This window comes from Staurois parvus, unplaced genomic scaffold (genome assembly GCF_062004578.1).
Source record: "Staurois parvus isolate SC_StPar_1 unplaced genomic scaffold, SC_StPar_1.0 ptg001847l, whole genome shotgun sequence".
Taxonomy (NCBI): domain Eukaryota; kingdom Metazoa; phylum Chordata; class Amphibia; order Anura; family Ranidae; genus Staurois; species Staurois parvus.
The window spans coordinates 432,900-452,224 of record NW_028319643.1 but is presented as its reverse complement, the minus strand read 5'-3'; the positions used below and the strand labels follow the sequence as shown (position 1 = coordinate 452,224).

The window sequence follows — 19,325 nt, the reverse complement described above, 5'->3', positions numbered from 1 at the left end:
CCCATCCACCGCCTGAAATCAGAGGCGTATTCCTCTGCCGCCCGCCGGCCCTGTCGGAGCGCATATAAGGTCGCTTCGGCAGAGGCTGCCCGCTGTGGGTCATCATACAAGATGGCCATTGCTTCAAAGAAACTATTGACCGATCCCAGGTGAGGATCATTGTTTCCCCTTAGCCGGTGGGCCCAATCCTGGGGTTCCCCCTGTAGTAGTGAAATAATGAATCCTACCTTCACGTTTTCGGTCAGGAAGGTACGGGGTTGTAGCTCAAAGAACAAGAGACAGGAATCGCGGAATGACCGGAAGCGTGTGCGGTCCACGTGAAAACGCTCCGGTAGGGGTACTCGGGGTTCTGCCATAGGGAGCGGGGCGGAAGCCCCTGAGACTGGCTCCTGAGCTACCAGGGCCGGGGGTGCAGAAACCGGGGCCTGTGGGGCAGGGTCAGAAATAGAGCCAGTCTGGATGCGATTCTCCAGCTGCATGCATCTGTCCTGCAGGACCGTTACGGCCTGCGTCAAATTAGCTAGGTGCCTGCAAATTTCCTCTAGCGGGGAGGGCCCTCCTCTAGGCTCAGTCATGGCCTTTTGGTACTGTAAGGGACCGCCCGGCGGTACCACTAGCACTCCACTGATCGGATGTTCCCAGCGCACGGAGTCTAAGCCCCAGGGTACTTGTTCACCAGGGCCCCTGATGGTGGGGATGGACTTGGAGTACCCCAGGACCAGGTCGTGACTACTGAGGACACCCGTCAGTGGTAGGGGTATTCGCCAGGGGCTCCCACGGGAGAGAGCCAGGTATGAGGAGGTCTGGAGACCCCGTAGAGAGGGACGGATGGATGGATGGATGGCTGAGCAGGAGCAGGGTCATACAAGCCGGGTCGGTAACTATGGGGACGGTGCGGTACAGAGCAGCGGGCAGAGAATAGTCGGGTCACACGCCAGGTCAGCAACAGCAGGTCAGATCCAATAGGGGGCATTCAGGAGAGAGGTCAGGCAAGCAAGGGTCAAAACAGGAGAAAACAGCAAGGTCAGGGCACAATCCGGGTCAGCAACTTACTTCAAACAGGTTCACAGGTTCACAGGATACAAAAGACCAAAAGGCACTGAATGACAGCTCAGGGCCGTTTAAATAACCCGCCCTGCGCTGTCATTGGTGCCAGGCGCGCGCCCGCGGTTACTATTGCGCATGCGCGAACCTGATTGCCGCGGTCGGCCAAGTCCCGGCGCTCGCGTACAGGGAGGTGTACTGCGCCTGCGCCGAGCCCAGCGGCGTGACGGTCTCCGACAAAGCCTATGAAAAAGGTACCAGGGGCATCTCATGGGGTCCCCTACTGACCCCGGGCCCTCAGGCAGTGCCCGAGTTTCCAAATGGTCAGTCCACCCCTGTCAGGGACAGTTGGGAGGTATATGTTAGGATAGACTATACATTCAAACAGCTGAAAGATTGTAAAGCTGCCGCTCTTCTATGGTGAAAAACGTTTCAATCCCATGGTGGCGGAGGTGGCGACGGCAGTGGGGCTAATCTCTGGGACTGCAGTGGTTAAACAAGTCATGTGACTTTGCCCCGGAGAGATCTCAATCTTTCATTCATCTGCTGAGAACATAAAGATGTCAGGATCGCCCTGTGACCTGTAATAAGTAGATGTGACAGTCTCTGATCTCTGCAAGCTCTTAACTCCTACAAAGCTCTCATTAAAAATACCCCGGCTCCTTTTATGAGCCATTATGAGCCGTCAGATCATCCGATGGGCCGGTATCAAAGTGTAGTTGCTGTTTACGTGACTGTGTTCATGGGGATCCCCTGTGTTCTTACATGGGGCGGTTTGACGACATGAGAACCACATCAGAAACAAATGTCTATTAACGGGGGACCCAGGGGCGGACTGACAACTCATGGGGCCCCCGGGCAATAGAGGATCATGGGCCCCTGTGTCCTTGCCCAAACTCAAATAGACTCAAAAAAGCCTATGAAAGGTACCAGGGGCATCTCATGGGGCCCCCTACTGACCCCAGGCCCTCAGGCAGTGCCCGAGTGCTCAAATGGTCAGTCTGCCCCTGGGGGGACCGTAGGTAAAGCAGAACTAGACTGTATCCGACGCCACAAACAGAAAACACTGTTTTATTAATTCAGTGCCCGGTCACACCGGTGTGATTTCAGTTGCCATTTGTGAATTGAAATTGTATCTAATGAATGGGGCAGCACAGTGTCTAAATGGTTAGCACTTCCACCTGGCAGTACTAGGGTCATTGGTTCAAATCCGCACCACCTGCCTGGAGTTTGCATGTTCTCCTTGTGCCTGCGTGGGCTTCCTCCAGGTACCCCAGTTTCCTCCCACACTCCAAAGACATGCTGGGTGGTGAATTGGCTCCTGTCTGAATTGTCCCTAATATGTGTATGTATGAATGTGAGTTAGGGACCTTAGATTGTACGCCCCTTGAGGGTTAGGGAATGTGAATGTACAATATATACAGGTGAAACTCGAAAAATTAGAATATCGTGCAAAAGTTCATTTATTTCAGTAATGCAACTTAAAAGGTGAAACTAATATATGAGATAGACTCATTACATGCAAAGCAAGATAGTTCAAGCCGTGATTTGTCATCATTGTGATGATTATGGCTTACAGCTCATGAAAACCCCAAATCCACAATCTCAGAAAATGAGAATATTACATGCAATCAATAAAACAAGGATTGTACATAGAACAATATCGGACCTCTGAAAAGTAGAAGCATGCATATGTACTCAGTACTTGGTTTGGGCCCCTTTTGCAGCAATTACTGCCTCAATGCGGCGTGGCATGGAAGCTATCAGCCTGTGGCACTGCTGAGGTGTTATGGAAGACCAGGATGCTTCAATAGCGGCCTTCAGCTCTTCTGCATTGTTCGGTCTCATGTCTCATCTTTCTCTTGGCAATGCCCCATAGATTCTCTATGGGGTTCAGGTCAGGCGACTTTGCTGGCCAATCAAGCACAGTAATCCCACAGTCATTGAACCAGGTTTTGGTGCTTTTGGCAGTGTGGGCAGGTGCCAATTCCTGCTTGAAAGTGAAGTCAGCATCCCCATAAAGCTCGTCTGCGGAAGGAAGCATGAAGTGCTCCAAAATCTCCTGGTAGACGGCTGCGGTGACCCTGGACTTAATGAAGCACAGTGGACCAACACCAGCAGATGACATGGCTCCCCAAATCAACACAGACTGTGGACACTTCACACTGGACTTCAAGCATCTTGCAGTGTGTGCCTCTCCATTCTTCCTCCATACTCGGGGTCCTTGTGCCTCTCCATTCTTCCTCCATACTCGGGGTCCTTGTGCCTCTCCATTCTTCCTCCATACTCGGGGTCCTTGTGCCTCTCCATTCTTCCTCCATACTCTGGGTCCTTGTGCCTCTCCATTCCTCCTCCATACTCGGGGTCCTTGGTTTCCAAATGAGATGCAAAAGTTGCTCTCATCAGAAAAAAGGACTTTGGGCCACTGAGCAACAGACCAGGTCTGTTTTTCTTTAGCCCAGGTAAGACGCTTCTGACGTTGTTTGTTGTTCAGGAGCGGCTTGAGAAGAGGAATACGACATTTGAAGCCCATGTCCAGGATCCGTCTGTGTGTGGTGGCTCTTGATGCACTGACCCCAGCCTCAGTCCACTCCTTGTGAAAGTCCCCAACACTTTTGAATGGCCTTTTCCTGACAATCCTCTCCAGGCTGCGGTCATCCCTGCTGTTTGTGCACCTTTTTCTTCCACACTTTTCCCTTCCACATAACTTTCTATTAATGTGCTTTGATACGGCACTTTGGGAATATCCAACTTCTTTTGCAATTCCCTTTTGAGGCTTTCCCTCCTTATGGAGGGTGTCAATGATGGTTTTCTGCGCAACTGTCAGGTCAGCAGTCTTTCCCATGATTGGGATTCCTACTGAACCAGACTGAGAGACCATTTAAAGGCTCAGGAACCCTTTGCAGGTGTTATGGCTTAATTATCTGATTAGAGTGGGACACTTTGAGCCGAGAATATTGCACCTTTTCACAATATTCTCATTTTCTGAGATTGTGGATTTGGGGTTTTCATGAGCTGTAAGCCATAATCATCACAATGATGACAAATCACGGCTTGAACTATCTTGCTTTGCATGTAACGAGTCTATCACATATATTAGTTTCACCTTTTAAGTTGCATTACTGAAATAAATGAACTTTTGCACGATATTCTAATTTTTTCGAGTTTCACCTGTATATGTAAAGCGCTGCGTAAACTGACGGCGCTATATAAGTACCTGAAATAAATAAATAAATAAATAATGAATGTGAATATCAGTTTCTGAACATGTACAATTTGCTGCAGCATGATTTCTAAAGTAGTTCTTGTATTAATTTTTCTGCACTTTTATTGCGCCTTCACATACATTTATTTATTTCAGGTACTTATATAGCGCCGTCAGTTTTACGCAGCACTTTACATATATATTGCACATTCACATCAGTCCCTAACCCTCAAGGGGTGTACAATCTAAGGTCCCTAACTCACATTCATACATACACATACTAGGGACAATTTAGACAGGAGCCAATTCACCTACAACCATGTCTTTGGAGCGTGGGAGGAAACCGGAGTACCCGGAGGAAACTCACGCAGGCACAGGGAGAACATGCAAACTCCAGGCAGACATAGAATATAATGGAGATCACACTGCAAATTGCAAGAAACTGTTGAAAATCTTCACAAGTAGCAATAAAGTCTTCTGAAATCGCACCTGAAACTGCGCAATTTTAAATGGCAGCGATGTGACCAGTGACTTAGGGTCCTGCATATAGCTTCCTTAACCATTTGCCCTCCACCCTATAGTAGAAGTACTGCTACAGGGCAGCAGGGCTGCCAAAATCACTTACTGTATATATATGTGATTTGCTTTTCTGGGTATCGGGGGGGCTACCCGTGCTGCCATTGGCAGCTAGGGACCTCAATCACGAAGTCTCGGCCAGAGATTCCCCACAGGCACCCAGTGATCGATGAGTAAAGCTGACAGGGGAAAGACCTGTGTGTAAACAACACTCTCCTGCCAGCAAGGACATGCTGCTTTGTATTTCTCTGCACAGCATGTCTCTCTAGTATAACAACACACAGTTAACCCTTTGATCGCCCAGAAATGAACCCCTTCCTACCCAGTGTCATTAGTACAGTATCTGTGCTTTTTATTAACACTGATCACTGTAATAGTGTCACTGGGGATGTCAGTGGTAGTCAGTCCCCCCCCCCCCAGTGTCAGAATGCCCGCCGCAGTCCCACTATAAGTCGCTGATCACCGCCATTACTAGTATAAAAAAAAATTAAAACCCCAGTATCTATACCACAATTTGCAAACGCTATAACTTTCACGTAAACCAATTAATTTACACGTATTGGGATTTTTTTTTAGCAAAGACATGCAGTAGAATACAATTTGGCCTACATTTACGATGAAATTTGATTTTTTAATTTTTTTTACTAGACATGTTATATAGCAAAAAGTCAAAAATATTGTTTTTTTGTTTTGACATTGTTGGCCTTTTTTTGTTTATATCACAAAAAATAAAAAACGCACAGATGATCAAATACCACTGAAAGAAAGCTCTATTTGTGGGGAAAAAAACATAAATGCCATTTGGATGCAGCGTTGCATGACCGCGCAATTGTCAGTTAAAGTAATGCAGCGCCATATCACAAAAAATGGCCTGTTCAGGAAGAGGGGTAAATTCTAGGGCCATGGATAAGGGGGTACCACCAGTCCTCCTGTACGGGGCCCAGACCAGCAGGAGGGACCAGGCAGCTGGGTGAATCAGATGTAGGCAGGGAGGGTGATCGGCATGGTAGGGGGGCAATTACTGGAACCAATCCGCTGATGGCTCCCTCTGCAGCATTTTAAAGCTGGATTCTTCTACTCTTCCTCCCACTTGTTTTCAGCTGCTGCAGAGAAAGCACATACAGGGGATCGGTTCCAGTAACTGCCCCCCCCCAGCCTACCATGCCGATCACCCTGCCTGTGCAAATCTGAATTACGCAGCTGCCTGGGCCCCCACAGTGCCAGCTTCTCTCCTCTCCTTCCCACCGGCCGCTGCAAGCACACAATAGGATGCTTCAGGATGGAGATTTGGGGAATGGTCCTTAAATATGTCACATTAACCAGCCCCTACCTTTCCTGAATGAACACAATGAGTGATCGGTATTGATCACCCACTGTGTCCATTCATGATTGAAGCATAGTAATGTGTTCTTTTTTTTTTTTTTTTTTTTAGGGGGGCCCTGCCAGGATGGCTGTATGGGGCCCCGTGGTTTCTAACAGCAGCCCTGGTAAATCCTCTGGAGGGCAAGTGGTTAATCTCTAGTGTTGCGCTAAATTGAAAAAAAAAAATAATATACAAATTTTGTGCAAATATTACATAAAAAACAATGATGAACAGTGAATAAAGGCTCAAAAGTGAACTAATGCCAGAAATTAAAGTGCAAATAGAGTTAACATATGTGTAGCAGTCCCTGTGGGGTATGTAGAACAGTCCCCTTGTTTTGTGATGAATAGTCGAAACTCTTCATTCCAATATATCCACCAACGTGAACACTGCACCACCGTGATGACAAATTGGAGGCTTACCGAATCCTTTGACCCCTTGACTATAGGGAGTCAACAAACGCCTTTTTTTTAAAATAGTTCTCTCCAGTCTCATGTATCCCAGGCCAGACCCCATGTTTCATCAAAGGCTCCTCAGACTGTCCCGATCTCGTAGGGTTGGCATATACTCACATAAAAATAAAAAAGGTTCCTCTCATAGTGCAGATAGTTTAAAAAAACATTTATTGAACAGAGAGAAACGCACTTACAAGCATCATGAACTTTACAGCGATCATAAAATCCTCAAACAGCAAGGAACAGTAAAACCGGCAATTCTAATACGATGACGTCGCAAGGGAGGCTCCACGTTTCGTCATACCAGACGTCTTCCGGGGCTAGAGTGGTAAAACATCACAGCACACTGCCTCTGTATTCCTCCAAGAGCCATTGACCATAATGCAAGGAGTGGGCTGGCTCTTGGGAGTTATGCAAATATTAAAATGCCTTGATGAGTGGGCATCAGTCTGGAGAAATGGGTGTTCCTAGGCAGGCTGTATTTGCATGCAAACAATCATGTGCTGCTGAGCCTCCATGATTGAAAGAACTGAAATCCAATAAATAACAGGGGGCGGAGCCACGGACACTCAGGAAAGGGCTAGATCAGTGGTCTCCAAACTGTGGCCTGGGGGTCGGATGTAGCTCTTTGCTTGCCTTTATCCGACCCTTGGGGCATTACTCCTCCCACTGATACCAATGATGGGGCACTATTCCTCCCACTGACACCAATGATGGGGCACTATTCCTCCCACTGATACCAATGATGGGGCACTATTCCTCCCACTGACATCAATGATGGGGCACTATTCCTCCCACTGATACCAATGATGGGGCACTATTCCTCCCACTGATACCAATGATGGGGCACTATTCCTCCCACTGATACCAATGATGGGGCACTATTCCTTCCACTGACACCAATGATGGGGCACTATTCCTCCCACTGATACCAATGATGGGGCACTATTCCTCCCACTGATACCAATGATGGGGCACTATTCCTCCCACTGACACCAATGATGGGGCACTATTCCTCCCACTGATACCAATGATGGGGCACTATTCCTCCCACTGATACCAATGATGGGGCACTATTCCTCCCACTGACATCAATGATGGGGCACTATTCCTTCCACTGACACCAATGATGGGCCCTATTCCTCCCACTGATACCAATGATGGGGCACTATTCCTCCCACTGATACCAATGATGGGACACTATTCCTTCCAGTGACATCAATGATGGGGCACTATTCCTTCCACTGACACCAATGATGGGGCACTTTTCCTCCCACTGACACCAATGATGGGGCACTTTTCCTCCCACTGACACCAATGATGGGCACTATTCCTCCCACTGACATCAATGATGGGGCACTATTCCTCCCACTGATTCCAATGATGGGGCACTATTCCTTCCACTGACACCAATGATGGGGCACTTTTCCTCCCACTGACACCAATGATGGGCACTATTCCTCCCACTGACATCAATGATGGGCACTATTCCTCCCACTGATACCAATGATGGGGCACTATTCCTCCCACTGATACCAATGATGGAGCACTATTCCTCCCACTGACACCAACACCAACAATGGGGCGCTATTCCTCCAACTGATACCAACGATGAGGCACTATTCCTACCACTGACACCAACAATGGGGCGCTATTCCTCCAAGTGACACCAACGATGGGGCACTATTCCTCCCACTGACACCAACGATGGGGCACTATTCCTCCCACTGATACCAATGATGGGGCACTATTCCTCCCACTGACACCAATGATGGGGCACTATTCCTCCCACTGACACCAATGATGGGGCACTATTCCTCCCACTGATACCAATGATGGAGCACTATTCCTCCCACTGACACCAATGATGGGGCACTGTTTACTTCCACTGACACCAATGATGGGGCACTATTCCTCCCCACTGATACCAATGATGGGACACTATTCCTTCCACTGACACCAATGATGGGGCACTATTTCTCCCACTGACACCAATGATGGGGCACTGTTTACTTCCACTGACACCAATGATGGGGCACTATTCCTCCCCACTGATGGGACACTATTCTTCCCACTGATACCAATGATAGGGCACTATTCCTCCCACTGATACCAATGATGGGGCACTATTCCTCCCACTGATACAAATGATGGGGCACTATTCCTCCCACTGACACCAACAATGGGGCGCTATTCCTCCCACTGATACCAATGATGGGGCACTATTCCTCCCACTGATACCAACGATGGGGCACTATTCCTCCCACTGATACCAATGATGGGGAACTATTCCTCCCACTGACACCAATGATGGGGCACTATTCCTCCCACTGACACCAACAATGGGGCACTATTCCTCCCACTGATACCAATGATGGGGAACTATTCCTCCCACTGACACCAATGATGGGACACTATTCCTCCCACCGACACCAACAATGGGGCGCTATTCCTCCAACTGATACCAATGATGGGGCACTATTCCTCTCACTGACACCAATGATGGGCACTATTCCTCCCACTGATACCAATGATGGAGCACTATTCCTCCCACTGACACCAATGATGGGGCACTATTCCTGATGGGACACTATTCCTCCCCACTGATACCAATGATGGGACACCGTTTACTTCCACTGACACCAATGATGGGGCACTGTTTACTTCCACTGACACCAATGATGGGACACTATTCCTCCCCACTGATACCTGTGATGGGGCATCGTTTACTTCCACTGACACCAGGACAAAGGCCACAGACCAGCGCCCCTAAAGTCTGAAGGAAAGTAAACTGGCCCTTTGTTTAGAAAGTTTGGAGACCCCTTGGCCAGATGTTGCTGGGCATCCTTCCGCCAGGAAATGAGGCAAAGCTCTATTTGACTTGCCGCAGCTTCTAATGCACATTGTGAGAAGCTCGCAGTGTGCAGTGAAATCAGAATAAGCCGTTTCAGGATCCGGTACAACTGTGCAAGACTGACGGGAAGGCTGGAGGCGGGATCTAAGTTGCGTCCGTTTTACGTGGTTCTCGTTTTTCCAATGCAATTGGACGGTTGTTCATTTCTAGCAGACGTTTGGAAAATTGAGATTTTCAGTGCAGAGTGGCGTTTGTAGGGTTAGATCCAGGACATGCCGTGCCTCGGCTCAGTCTGGGTCGGCAGATAACTTATCTGTGCTCATCAGAGAGTTGTCTGTGTCACTCTGTGCATCATGCTGCCAGGCACACCGCACACGCAACACGGGTGATAGTCACATACAGACATGACGGTCAGATCACGGCTCAGATGACAGAGAGCCTCCACTCCACCGGTATAAAACAACACGCATGTCATAATATTCATTGTATTCTAAATGAATTGCTGCGGCTACTACAGAGCCCTTGAGGAAATGTGCGATCCGCGATGCATTATTAATGATCAGTGCGATTTGCACCTCCGATCTCACTGCGGCTTGCAACTTCATTTAATGGAAGTCAATGCAAGTTGCAATGAAATCGGAAAAAAGTAGTGCAGGAACTATTTTTTAAATTGCTTCAAATCGCACTGATTAAGGTAGTGCCATAGAAATACAATACATGCACTTTCAGGTTCAATTAGTAAATCGCATGTCGCACCGGAAGTCGCACTGGTGTGAACCAGGGATTAATGCTGCATTAAAAATACATGAACAGTGTTTACTCCCTGGGCTCATACTGAGTGCAACTTTGAAATCGTGCTACTACACTTGAAGTAGCGCAATTCCAAAGAAGCAGAACAGTGCGATTCGCACCTCCGATTTCACTGCGGCTTGCAACTTCATTTAACAGAAGTCAATGCACGTCACAATGAAATCGGAAAACAGTAGTGCAGGAGCTATTTTTGAAATTGCACTGCTTCAAATCGCACTGATTAACCACTTGCTGACTGCAGATAGCCGAATGACGGATTCACTGTGGCCGGCTAGTTCTGGGAGGGCGTCATATGATGTCCTCCGAGAACACCCCCCACCGCGTGCCCGCAGCGATCTCCATGATCGCTGTGTCCTACGGTCACAGCTGATCACATGCCGTGGTAAAAGGCCAATCACAGCGGCCTTTTACCACGTGATCAGCCGTGTCCAATGACACAGCAGATCACCGGTATATGCAGTTGCCGTTATTGGCTGCACTTTCCTCATGCTGTCACAGAGTGAGGAAAGTATTGCCGAGAACCGACAATTGTCAGAGGACGGATCGGCACCAATCATCAGGGCACTGATCAGTGCCCAGCAGTGCTGCCCACCTTTTCCCATCAGTGCCCAGCAGTGCTGCCCACCTTTTCCCATCAGTGCCCAGCAGTGCCACCCATCAGTGCCGCCTATCAGTGCCCATCATTGTTTTACATCAGTGCAGCATCATCAGTGCCGCCTCATCAGTTCCAGCTCATCAGTGCTGCCTCTCAGTGCCCATCAGTGCTGCCTATCCGTGCCCATCATTGTTTTACATCAGTGCCGCCTCATCAGTTCCAGCTCATCAGTGCCGCCTATCAGTGCTGCCTATCAGTGCCCATCAGTGCTGCCTATCCGTGCCACCTCATCAGTGCCGCCTATCAGTGCCTATCAGTGCCGCCTATCAGTGCTGCCTATCAGTGCCCATCAGTGCTGCCTATCAGTGCCGCCTATCACTCACCTAGCCTTGAGAATGAATGGCAACCCGGCACATCTGCTAAAGAGCCTTTTATCTGTGGGTGAGTGCAGGGGTGGGAATGCATGCCATTTACTGAGGTGCAGAGGAGAAGAATGTCGCCAGCACTCCGGGGATCTCCAGTACGGGTCCAAACCTTTGGTAAGCAATCACATAGTTACAGCAAGAGCAACGTTTCGGAGTCTCACAGGACCCCTTCATCAGGCAGGACACAAAACAGAGGAACTATTTAAAAAACCACCCTCCAATCAGAGCAGACAAAATAAGCCAGGCCCCGCCCCTTAATGTTATATTCTCTCCATAAATACAGTGCTCAGCATAAATGAGAAAAGCCCAACAGATTGCTCAGAAAACCTTCACTTTCCTTTCACAATCAACATTTTCTACTCCCCCATAGAACTACTACTACTCCCCCATAGAACTACTACTACTCCCCCATAGAACTGCTACTACTCCCCCATAGAACTACTACTACTCCCCCATAGAACTACTACTACTCCCCCATAGAACTACTACTACTCCCCCATAGAACTGCTACTACTCCCCCATAGAACTACTACTACTCCCCCATAGAACTACTACTACTACTCCATAGAACTACTACTCCATAGAACTACTACTACTACTCCATAGAACTACTACTACTACTCCATAGAACTACTACTACTCCCCCATAGAACTACTACTACTCGATAGAACTACTACTACTCCCCTATAGAACTACTACTACTACTCCATAGAACTACTACTACTCCCCCATAGAACTACTACTACTCCCCCATAGAACTACTACTACTACTCCATAGAACTACTACTACTCCTCCATAGAACTACTACTACTCCCCCATACAACTACTACTACTCCCCCATAGAACTACTACTCCCCCATAGAACTACTACTACTCCCCCATAGAACTACTACTACCCCATAGAAATACTACTCCCCCATAGAACTACTACTACTCCCCCATAGAACTGCTACTACTCCCCCATAGAACTACTACTACTCCCCCATAGAACTACTACTCCCCCATAGAACTACTACTACTCCCCCATAGAACTACTACTCCCCCATAGAACTACTACTACTCCCCCATAGAAATACTACTACTCCTCTATAGAACTACTACTACTTCCCCATAGAACTACTACTCCCCCATAGAACTACAACTACTCCCCCATAGAACTACTACTACTCCCCCATAGAACTACTACTACTCCCCCATAGAACTGCTACTCCCCCATAGAACTATTATTCCCGCATGGAACTACTATTACTCCTCCATAGAACTACTACTCCCCCATAGAACTACAACTACCCCCCATAGAACTACTACTACTCCCCCATAGAACTACTACTACTCCCCCATAGAACTACTACTCCCCCATTGAACTGCTACTACTCCCCCATAGAACTGCTACTCCCCCATAGAACTACTACTCCCCCATAGAACTACTACTACTCCCCCATAGAACTACTACTCCCCCATAGAACTACTACTACTCCCCCATAGAACTACTACTACTCCCCCATAGAACTGATACTACTCCCCCATAGAACTACTACTCCCCCATAGAACTGCTACTACTCCCCCATAGAACTACTACTACTCCCCCATAGAACTACTACTACTCCTCCATAGAACTACTACTGCTCCCCCATAGAACTACTATTACTCCTCCATAGAACTACTACTACTTCCCCATAGAACTACTACTCCCACATAGAACTACTACTACTCCTCCATAGAACTATTACTCCCCCATAGAACTACTACTCCCCCATAGAACTACTACTACTCCCCCACAGAACTACTACTCCCCCATAGAACTACTATTCCCGCATAGAACTACTACTACTCCTCCATAGAACTACTACTCCCCCATAGAACTACAACTTCCCCCCATAGAACTACTTCAACTCCCCTATAGAACTACTACTACTCCCCCATAGAACTACTACTCCCCCATTGAACTGCTACTACTCCCCCATAGAACTGCTACTCCCCCATAGAACTACTACTCCTCCATCGAACTACTACTACTCCCCCATAGAACTACTACTACCCCATAGAAATACTACTCCCCCATAGAACTACTACTACTCCCCCATAGAACTACTACTCCCCCATAGAACTACTACTACTCCCGCATAGAATTACTACTCCCCCATAGAACTGCTACTACTCCCCCATAGAACTACTACTTCCCCATAGAACTACTACTCCCCCACAGAACTACTACTACCCCATAGAAATACTACTCCCCCATAGAACTACTACTACTCCCCCATAGAATTACTACTCCCCCATAGAACTGCTACTACTCCCCCATAGAACTACTACTTCCCCATAGAACTACTACTCCCCCACAGAACTACTACTACCCCATAGAAATACTACTCCCCCATAGAACTACTACTACTCTCCCATATAACTAATACTCCCCCATAGAACTCCTACTACTCCCCCATAGAACTACTACTCCCCCACAGAATTACTCCAACCTCCTACTACTATTACACCATAGAACTACTACTACCCCCCACAGAACTACTACTACCCCCAATAGAACTCCTCCTCCTCCATAGAACTACTACTACCCATTAGAACTACTACAACTCCACATAGAAATACTACCCCATAGAACTACTACTACTCCCCCAGAGAACTACTACTACTACCCCACAGAACTACAACTACTCCCCATAGAACTACTCCAACCCGCTATAGAACTACTACTACTCCCCCATAGAACTACTACCCCATAGAACTGCTACTACTCCCTCATAGAACTACTACTATTACACCATAGAACTACTCCCCTATAGAACTACTACTACTCCCCCATAGAACTACTACTACCACATAGAACTACTACTACTACTCCATAAAACTACAACTACCCCCCACAGAACTACTACTCCCCCATAGAACTACTCCAATCCCCTATAGAACTATTACTACTCCCCATAGAACTACTACTACTACTCCCCCATAGAACTACTACAACCCCACATAGAACTACTATACCATAGAACTACTACTACTCCCCCATAGAACTACTACTACTACCCCACAGAACTACAACTACCCCCCATAGAAACTACTACTACTCCCATAGAACTACTACTCACCCTATAGAACTACAACAACCCCCATATAACTACTACTACTCCCCATAGAACTACTACTACTACCCCTCCCATATAACTACTACCCCACTATAGAACTACTGCTACTACTCCCCCCATAGAACTATTACTCCCTCATAGAACTATTACTACCCCCCCATAGAACTACTACTATTACTACAACCCCCACATAGAACTACTTTGGGGGGTAGTAGTTATATGGTGCGGTAGTAGTTCTATAGGAGGGTAGTAGTAGTTCTATGGACGGTAGTAGTAGTTTTATAGGGGAAGTAGTTGTTCCATGGGGGGGTAGTAGTAGCAGTTCTATGGGGGGGTAATAGTAGTAGTTTTATGGGGGAAGTAGTAGTTCTGTGGGGGGTAGCAGTTCTATAGGGGGTAGTAGTAATAGTTCTATGGGGGGGAATAGTAGTTCTATGGGAGTAGTAGCTCTATGGGTTGGTGGGTGGGTGGGGGTAGTAGCAGAAGTTCTATGGGGGGTAGTAATTCTATAGGGGAGTTGTTCTATGGAGGGGGTAGTAGTAGCAGTTATATGGGGGGTAGTAGTAGTTCTAAGCGGGAGTAGTAGTTCTATAGGGGAGTAGTAGTTCTATAGGGGAGTGGTAGTTCTATGGAGGGGGTAGTAGTAGCAGTTATATGGGTGTGGGGGGGTAGTAGTAGTTCCATTGGAGGTAGTGGTGGTTCTATGGAGGGGGTAGTAGTAGCCAGGGGCAGACTGAAAACTCATGGGTCCCCCGGGCAATAGGGGATCATGGGGCCCCTGTGTCCTTACCCAAACTCAAAAAAGCCTATGAAAAAGGTACCAGGGGCATCTCATGGGGCCCCCTACTGACCCCGGGCCCTCGGGCAGTGCCCCAGTTTCCAAATGGTCAGTCCGCCCCTGGTAGTAGCAGTTCTAAGGGGAGGGGGGGGTAGTAGTTCCATGTGGGGTATTGCGGGTTCTATAAGGGGGGTAGTGGTAGTTCCATGGGGGGTATTGATGGTTCTATGGAGGGGGTAGTGGTAGTTCCATGGGGGGTATTGATGGTTCTATGGAGGGGGTAGTGGTAGTTCCATGGGGGGTAATGATGGTTCTATGAGGGGGGTAGTGGTAGTTCCATGGGGGGTAATGATGGTTCTATGAGGGGGGTAGTGGTAGTTCCATGGGGGGTAATGATGGTTCTATGAGGGGGGTAGTGGTAGTTCCATGGGGGGGTAATGATGGTTCTGAGGGGGGTAGTGGTAGTTCCATGGGTGGTATTGCGGGTTCTATGAGGGGGGTAGTGGTAGTTCCATGGGGAGTAATGATGGTTCTATGAGGGGGGTAGTGGTAGTTCCATGGGGAGTAATGATGGTTCTATGAGGGGGGTAGTGGTAGTTCCATGGGGGGTATTGCGGGTTCTATGAGAGGGGTAGTGGTAGTTCCATGGGGGGTAATGATGGTTCTATGGGGAGGTAGTGGTAGTACACATGCTCAGTACTCTACCCGGATTACTCTACCGGTGACATCACTCAGTCTACACTACAACCTTCCGCCGGGCCCCGCCCACTCCAGCGCTGCATGAGAGGACTCCCCTCCCCATTGGCCGGACCTCTTGCGTCACCTGTGCCCGCCGCCGTCTCATTGGCCTTTACGCGCCGCCGCCGTCCCCGCCCCCTTCCTCCTCGCCGCTGTGTGACAGTCGCCGGCGGCCATTCGGGGGGCCGAGGAGGAGCAGCTGCTGCGTCACCGGCGGCCGCGGGGGGAGGAGAAGGCTTCCTCCTGAGTGCAGCTCGCCCGTCATGTCTTCCACTCACCCCCGAGTGAAGCGCGGCTCCGGCTCCCCTCCCACCCCGGGGGGCTCAGCCCGCCTCCTGCAGCCCATCCGAGCCACCGTGCCCTACCAGCTCCTGGCCAGCCGCTCACCGTCCGCCTCCTCCGTGGCCAGCAACACCGAGCCGGCGGGACCCCCCAGCCCTTCTACCCCACCCCCCACCAACAGCAGCCCCGAGGCGGCCAGAGTCCGCAGGAGGAGGAGCAGTACGTCCCCGGAGAGGAGGAGCGCCGTGTCCCCCGGGAGCAGAGGTGAGACCCCGGGGGGGGCAGAGTCTGCTATGAGTGCAAGACAGGACATGCTGGGACTTGTGGTACACCATAGTGTGTGGGGGGTGCAGTGTACGGCATGCTGGCACCTGGGGTTCACCATACTGGGGGGGGGGGCAAAGTCTGCAAGAAGTGGTATACAGGACATGCTGGGACTTGTGGTTCATCGCAGGGTGAGCAAAGCCTTCACTGGGTGCAGTATATGGCATGCTGGGACATGTGGTTCAGCATGGTGGGGGGCAGGGGGCTGCATAGTCTTCAGTGGGAGCAATATATGGCATGCTGGGACTTGTGGTTCACCATACTAAGGGACAGAGGGGGTATGAGGTCCATAATAACTACAATCCAGGACATGCTGGCACTTGTGGTTCATTAGAGTGTGCAGAGTCTTCATTGGGTGCACATTATGGCATGCTGGGACATGTGGCCCACCATGGTGGGGGGCAGGGGAGTGCAAGGTCTTCAGTGGGTGCAGTATATGGCATGAGGTTCACCATACTGGGGGGGGGGGGCGCAAAGTCTGCAATAACTGCAATCCAGGACATGCTGGGACTTGTAGTTCACCATACTAAGGGACAGGGGGAGCAAAGTCCACAATAACTGCAATCCAGGACATGGTGGGACTTGTGGTTCATTACTGGGGGCAGCAGGGTGTGCAAAGTCTTCAGTGGGTGTAATTGATGGTATGCTGGGACTTGTGGTTCACTAAATCTGGGGTCAAACGCCCACAAAAAGTGCAATCTAGGACATGCTGGGACTTGTGGTTCATTATGGGGGTGCAGCAGGGAGTGCGGAGTCTTCATTGGGTGCAGGTTATGGCATGCTGGGATTTGGGGTGCACCATACAAAGGGGCAGGGAGGGGTGCAAAGTCTACGAGTACAATCCATGACATGCTGGGACTTGTGGTTCATTACAGGGGGAGGCAGGGTGTGCAGAGCCTTCATTGGGTGCAATATATGGCATGCTGGGGCATGTGGTTCACTATGGTGGGGGGCAGGGGAGTGCAAGGTCTTCAATGGGTGCAATATATGGCATGGGGTTCCCCATACTGCGGGGGGGGGGGGGAGGGAGTCTGCAATAAGTGCAATCCAGGACATGCTGGGACTTGTGGTTCATTACAGGGGGAGGCAGGGTGTGCAGAGTGCTGGGATTGGTGTTTCACCATGGTGGGGGGGGGGGGGGGAGTGTAGAGTCTTCATTAGGTGCAATTTATGCCATGCTGGGATTTGGGGTTCACCATACTAAGGGGCAGGGGGGGTGCAAAGTCCACAATAAGTGTAATCCAGGACATGCTGGGACTTGTAGTTCATTATTGAGGGCAGCAGGGTGTGCAAAGGGTTCATTGGGTGTAGTTGATGTCATCCTGGGACTTGTGGTTCACTATGTCTGGGATCAGAAATCTACAATAAGTGCAGTCCTGGACATGCTGGGACTTGTGGTTCTCCACAATGAGGGCCAGGGGTGATGCAAAGTCTACAAGGGGTGCAATATATGGCTTGCTGAGACTTGGGGTAGAACATAGTGGGGGTCAGGGGAGTCAAAGTCTACAATGAGTGCAGTCCATGGCATTGTAGGACTTGTGGGTCACCTTGTTGGGGGGGGGGGGGGGGTCTTCAGGCTGGATCCGATGGGGGTCAATATGTGGTCACAGATTTCGGAGCTGTAGGCGTCTTCTGAGTTGCTGGGATTTGGGGCCTCTTAGAAGATAGTGGGGTGCAGAAAGTGAGCCCATACCTCCGGGACACAGGCTGACCATGTGGGCCTCGGGGTTGCTGGCTATGAGCAGATCTTGAGGTTGTGTACATTCTATCAGGATTCTGCATGGTGGGGGACAATTGGGGGGGGTCCTCCTATCTCCCGGCTGTATGGCGGTGCATAAAGGAAGATAAAGGGGTTCAGTCTTGTGTCTGGCATGCTGGGACTTGCAGTTCATACCTGAGCGGCTGAAGGCTGTAAGACGTGACCCCAGGTTTGCAGGCTGTCCTGTAAGGAGGAGAATGGGAGGGTGCCAGCTGTAGGAGGAGTGCAGTCTCGGATATACTGGGATTTGTAGTTCATTATGAATGGTGTCAGGAAGATGCAAGCTTCATCTGCCTCTTTGGGCTGAATGTCATCTCTAGCATGCTGGGACTTGTGGTTCATTATTGGGGGCAGCAGGGTGTGCGTAGTCTTCATTGGGTGTAATTGATGGCATGCTGGGACTTGTTGTTCAAGAAGCATAAAAGGCAAAGCATAGTCTCGGATCCCCAAATCACATTTGTGCCGTGCTGGCAGTTGTAGTTCAGCAGGGCACAGGTTCTGGTTTTTAGATTGAAAGCAAGTCCTGACCAGCTGGGACTTGTAGTTCAACTTCAGAACAGTAGAGGGCAGTGAGGTTCAAGCTAGGGCTGCTAATCGCTGGACTGATGCAAGCTCTGGCTTGCTGGGACTTTTAGTTAATCATGGGGGTGGGGGGGGCAGCCAGTTCCAGACACCACGCAGTCTCTGACATGCTGGAACTTGCAGTTCAACTTTGGGTCAGTGGGAGGGGCGGTGCCCCCCGGTTGGTGTCAGTAGTGGGAGGGGCGGCGCCCCCCCGGTTGGTGTCAGTAGTGGGAGGGGCGGCGCCCCCCCGGTTGGTGTCAGTAGTGGGAGGGGCGGCGCCCCCCCGGTTGGTGTCAGTAGTGGGAGGGGCGGCGCCCCCCCGGTTGGTGTCAGTAGTGGGAGGGGCGGCGCCCCCCCGGTTGGTGTCAGTAGTGGGAGGGGCGGCGCCCCCCCGGTTGGTGTCAGTAGTGGGAGGGGCGGCGCCCCCCCCCCCCCCGAGTGGTGTCA

The 19,325-nt window shown here is 49.8% G+C and overlaps 1 protein-coding gene across 1 annotated transcript in view; it reads left to right on the top strand.

Annotated features, from left to right (window-relative positions):
- Positions 1 to 16,089: 16,089 nt before the first annotated feature.
- Positions 16,090 to 19,325, top strand: part of GLCCI1 (glucocorticoid induced 1) — a 139,449-nt gene continuing 136,213 nt past the window's right edge. Inside the window, exon 1 of the mRNA XM_089664182.1 lies at positions 16,090 to 16,495. Within this exon, the coding sequence (XP_089520308.1) occupies positions 16,213 to 16,495 (283 nt within the window). The 5' untranslated portion in view covers positions 16,090 to 16,212. The remainder of the gene's footprint in view (positions 16,496 to 19,325) is intronic.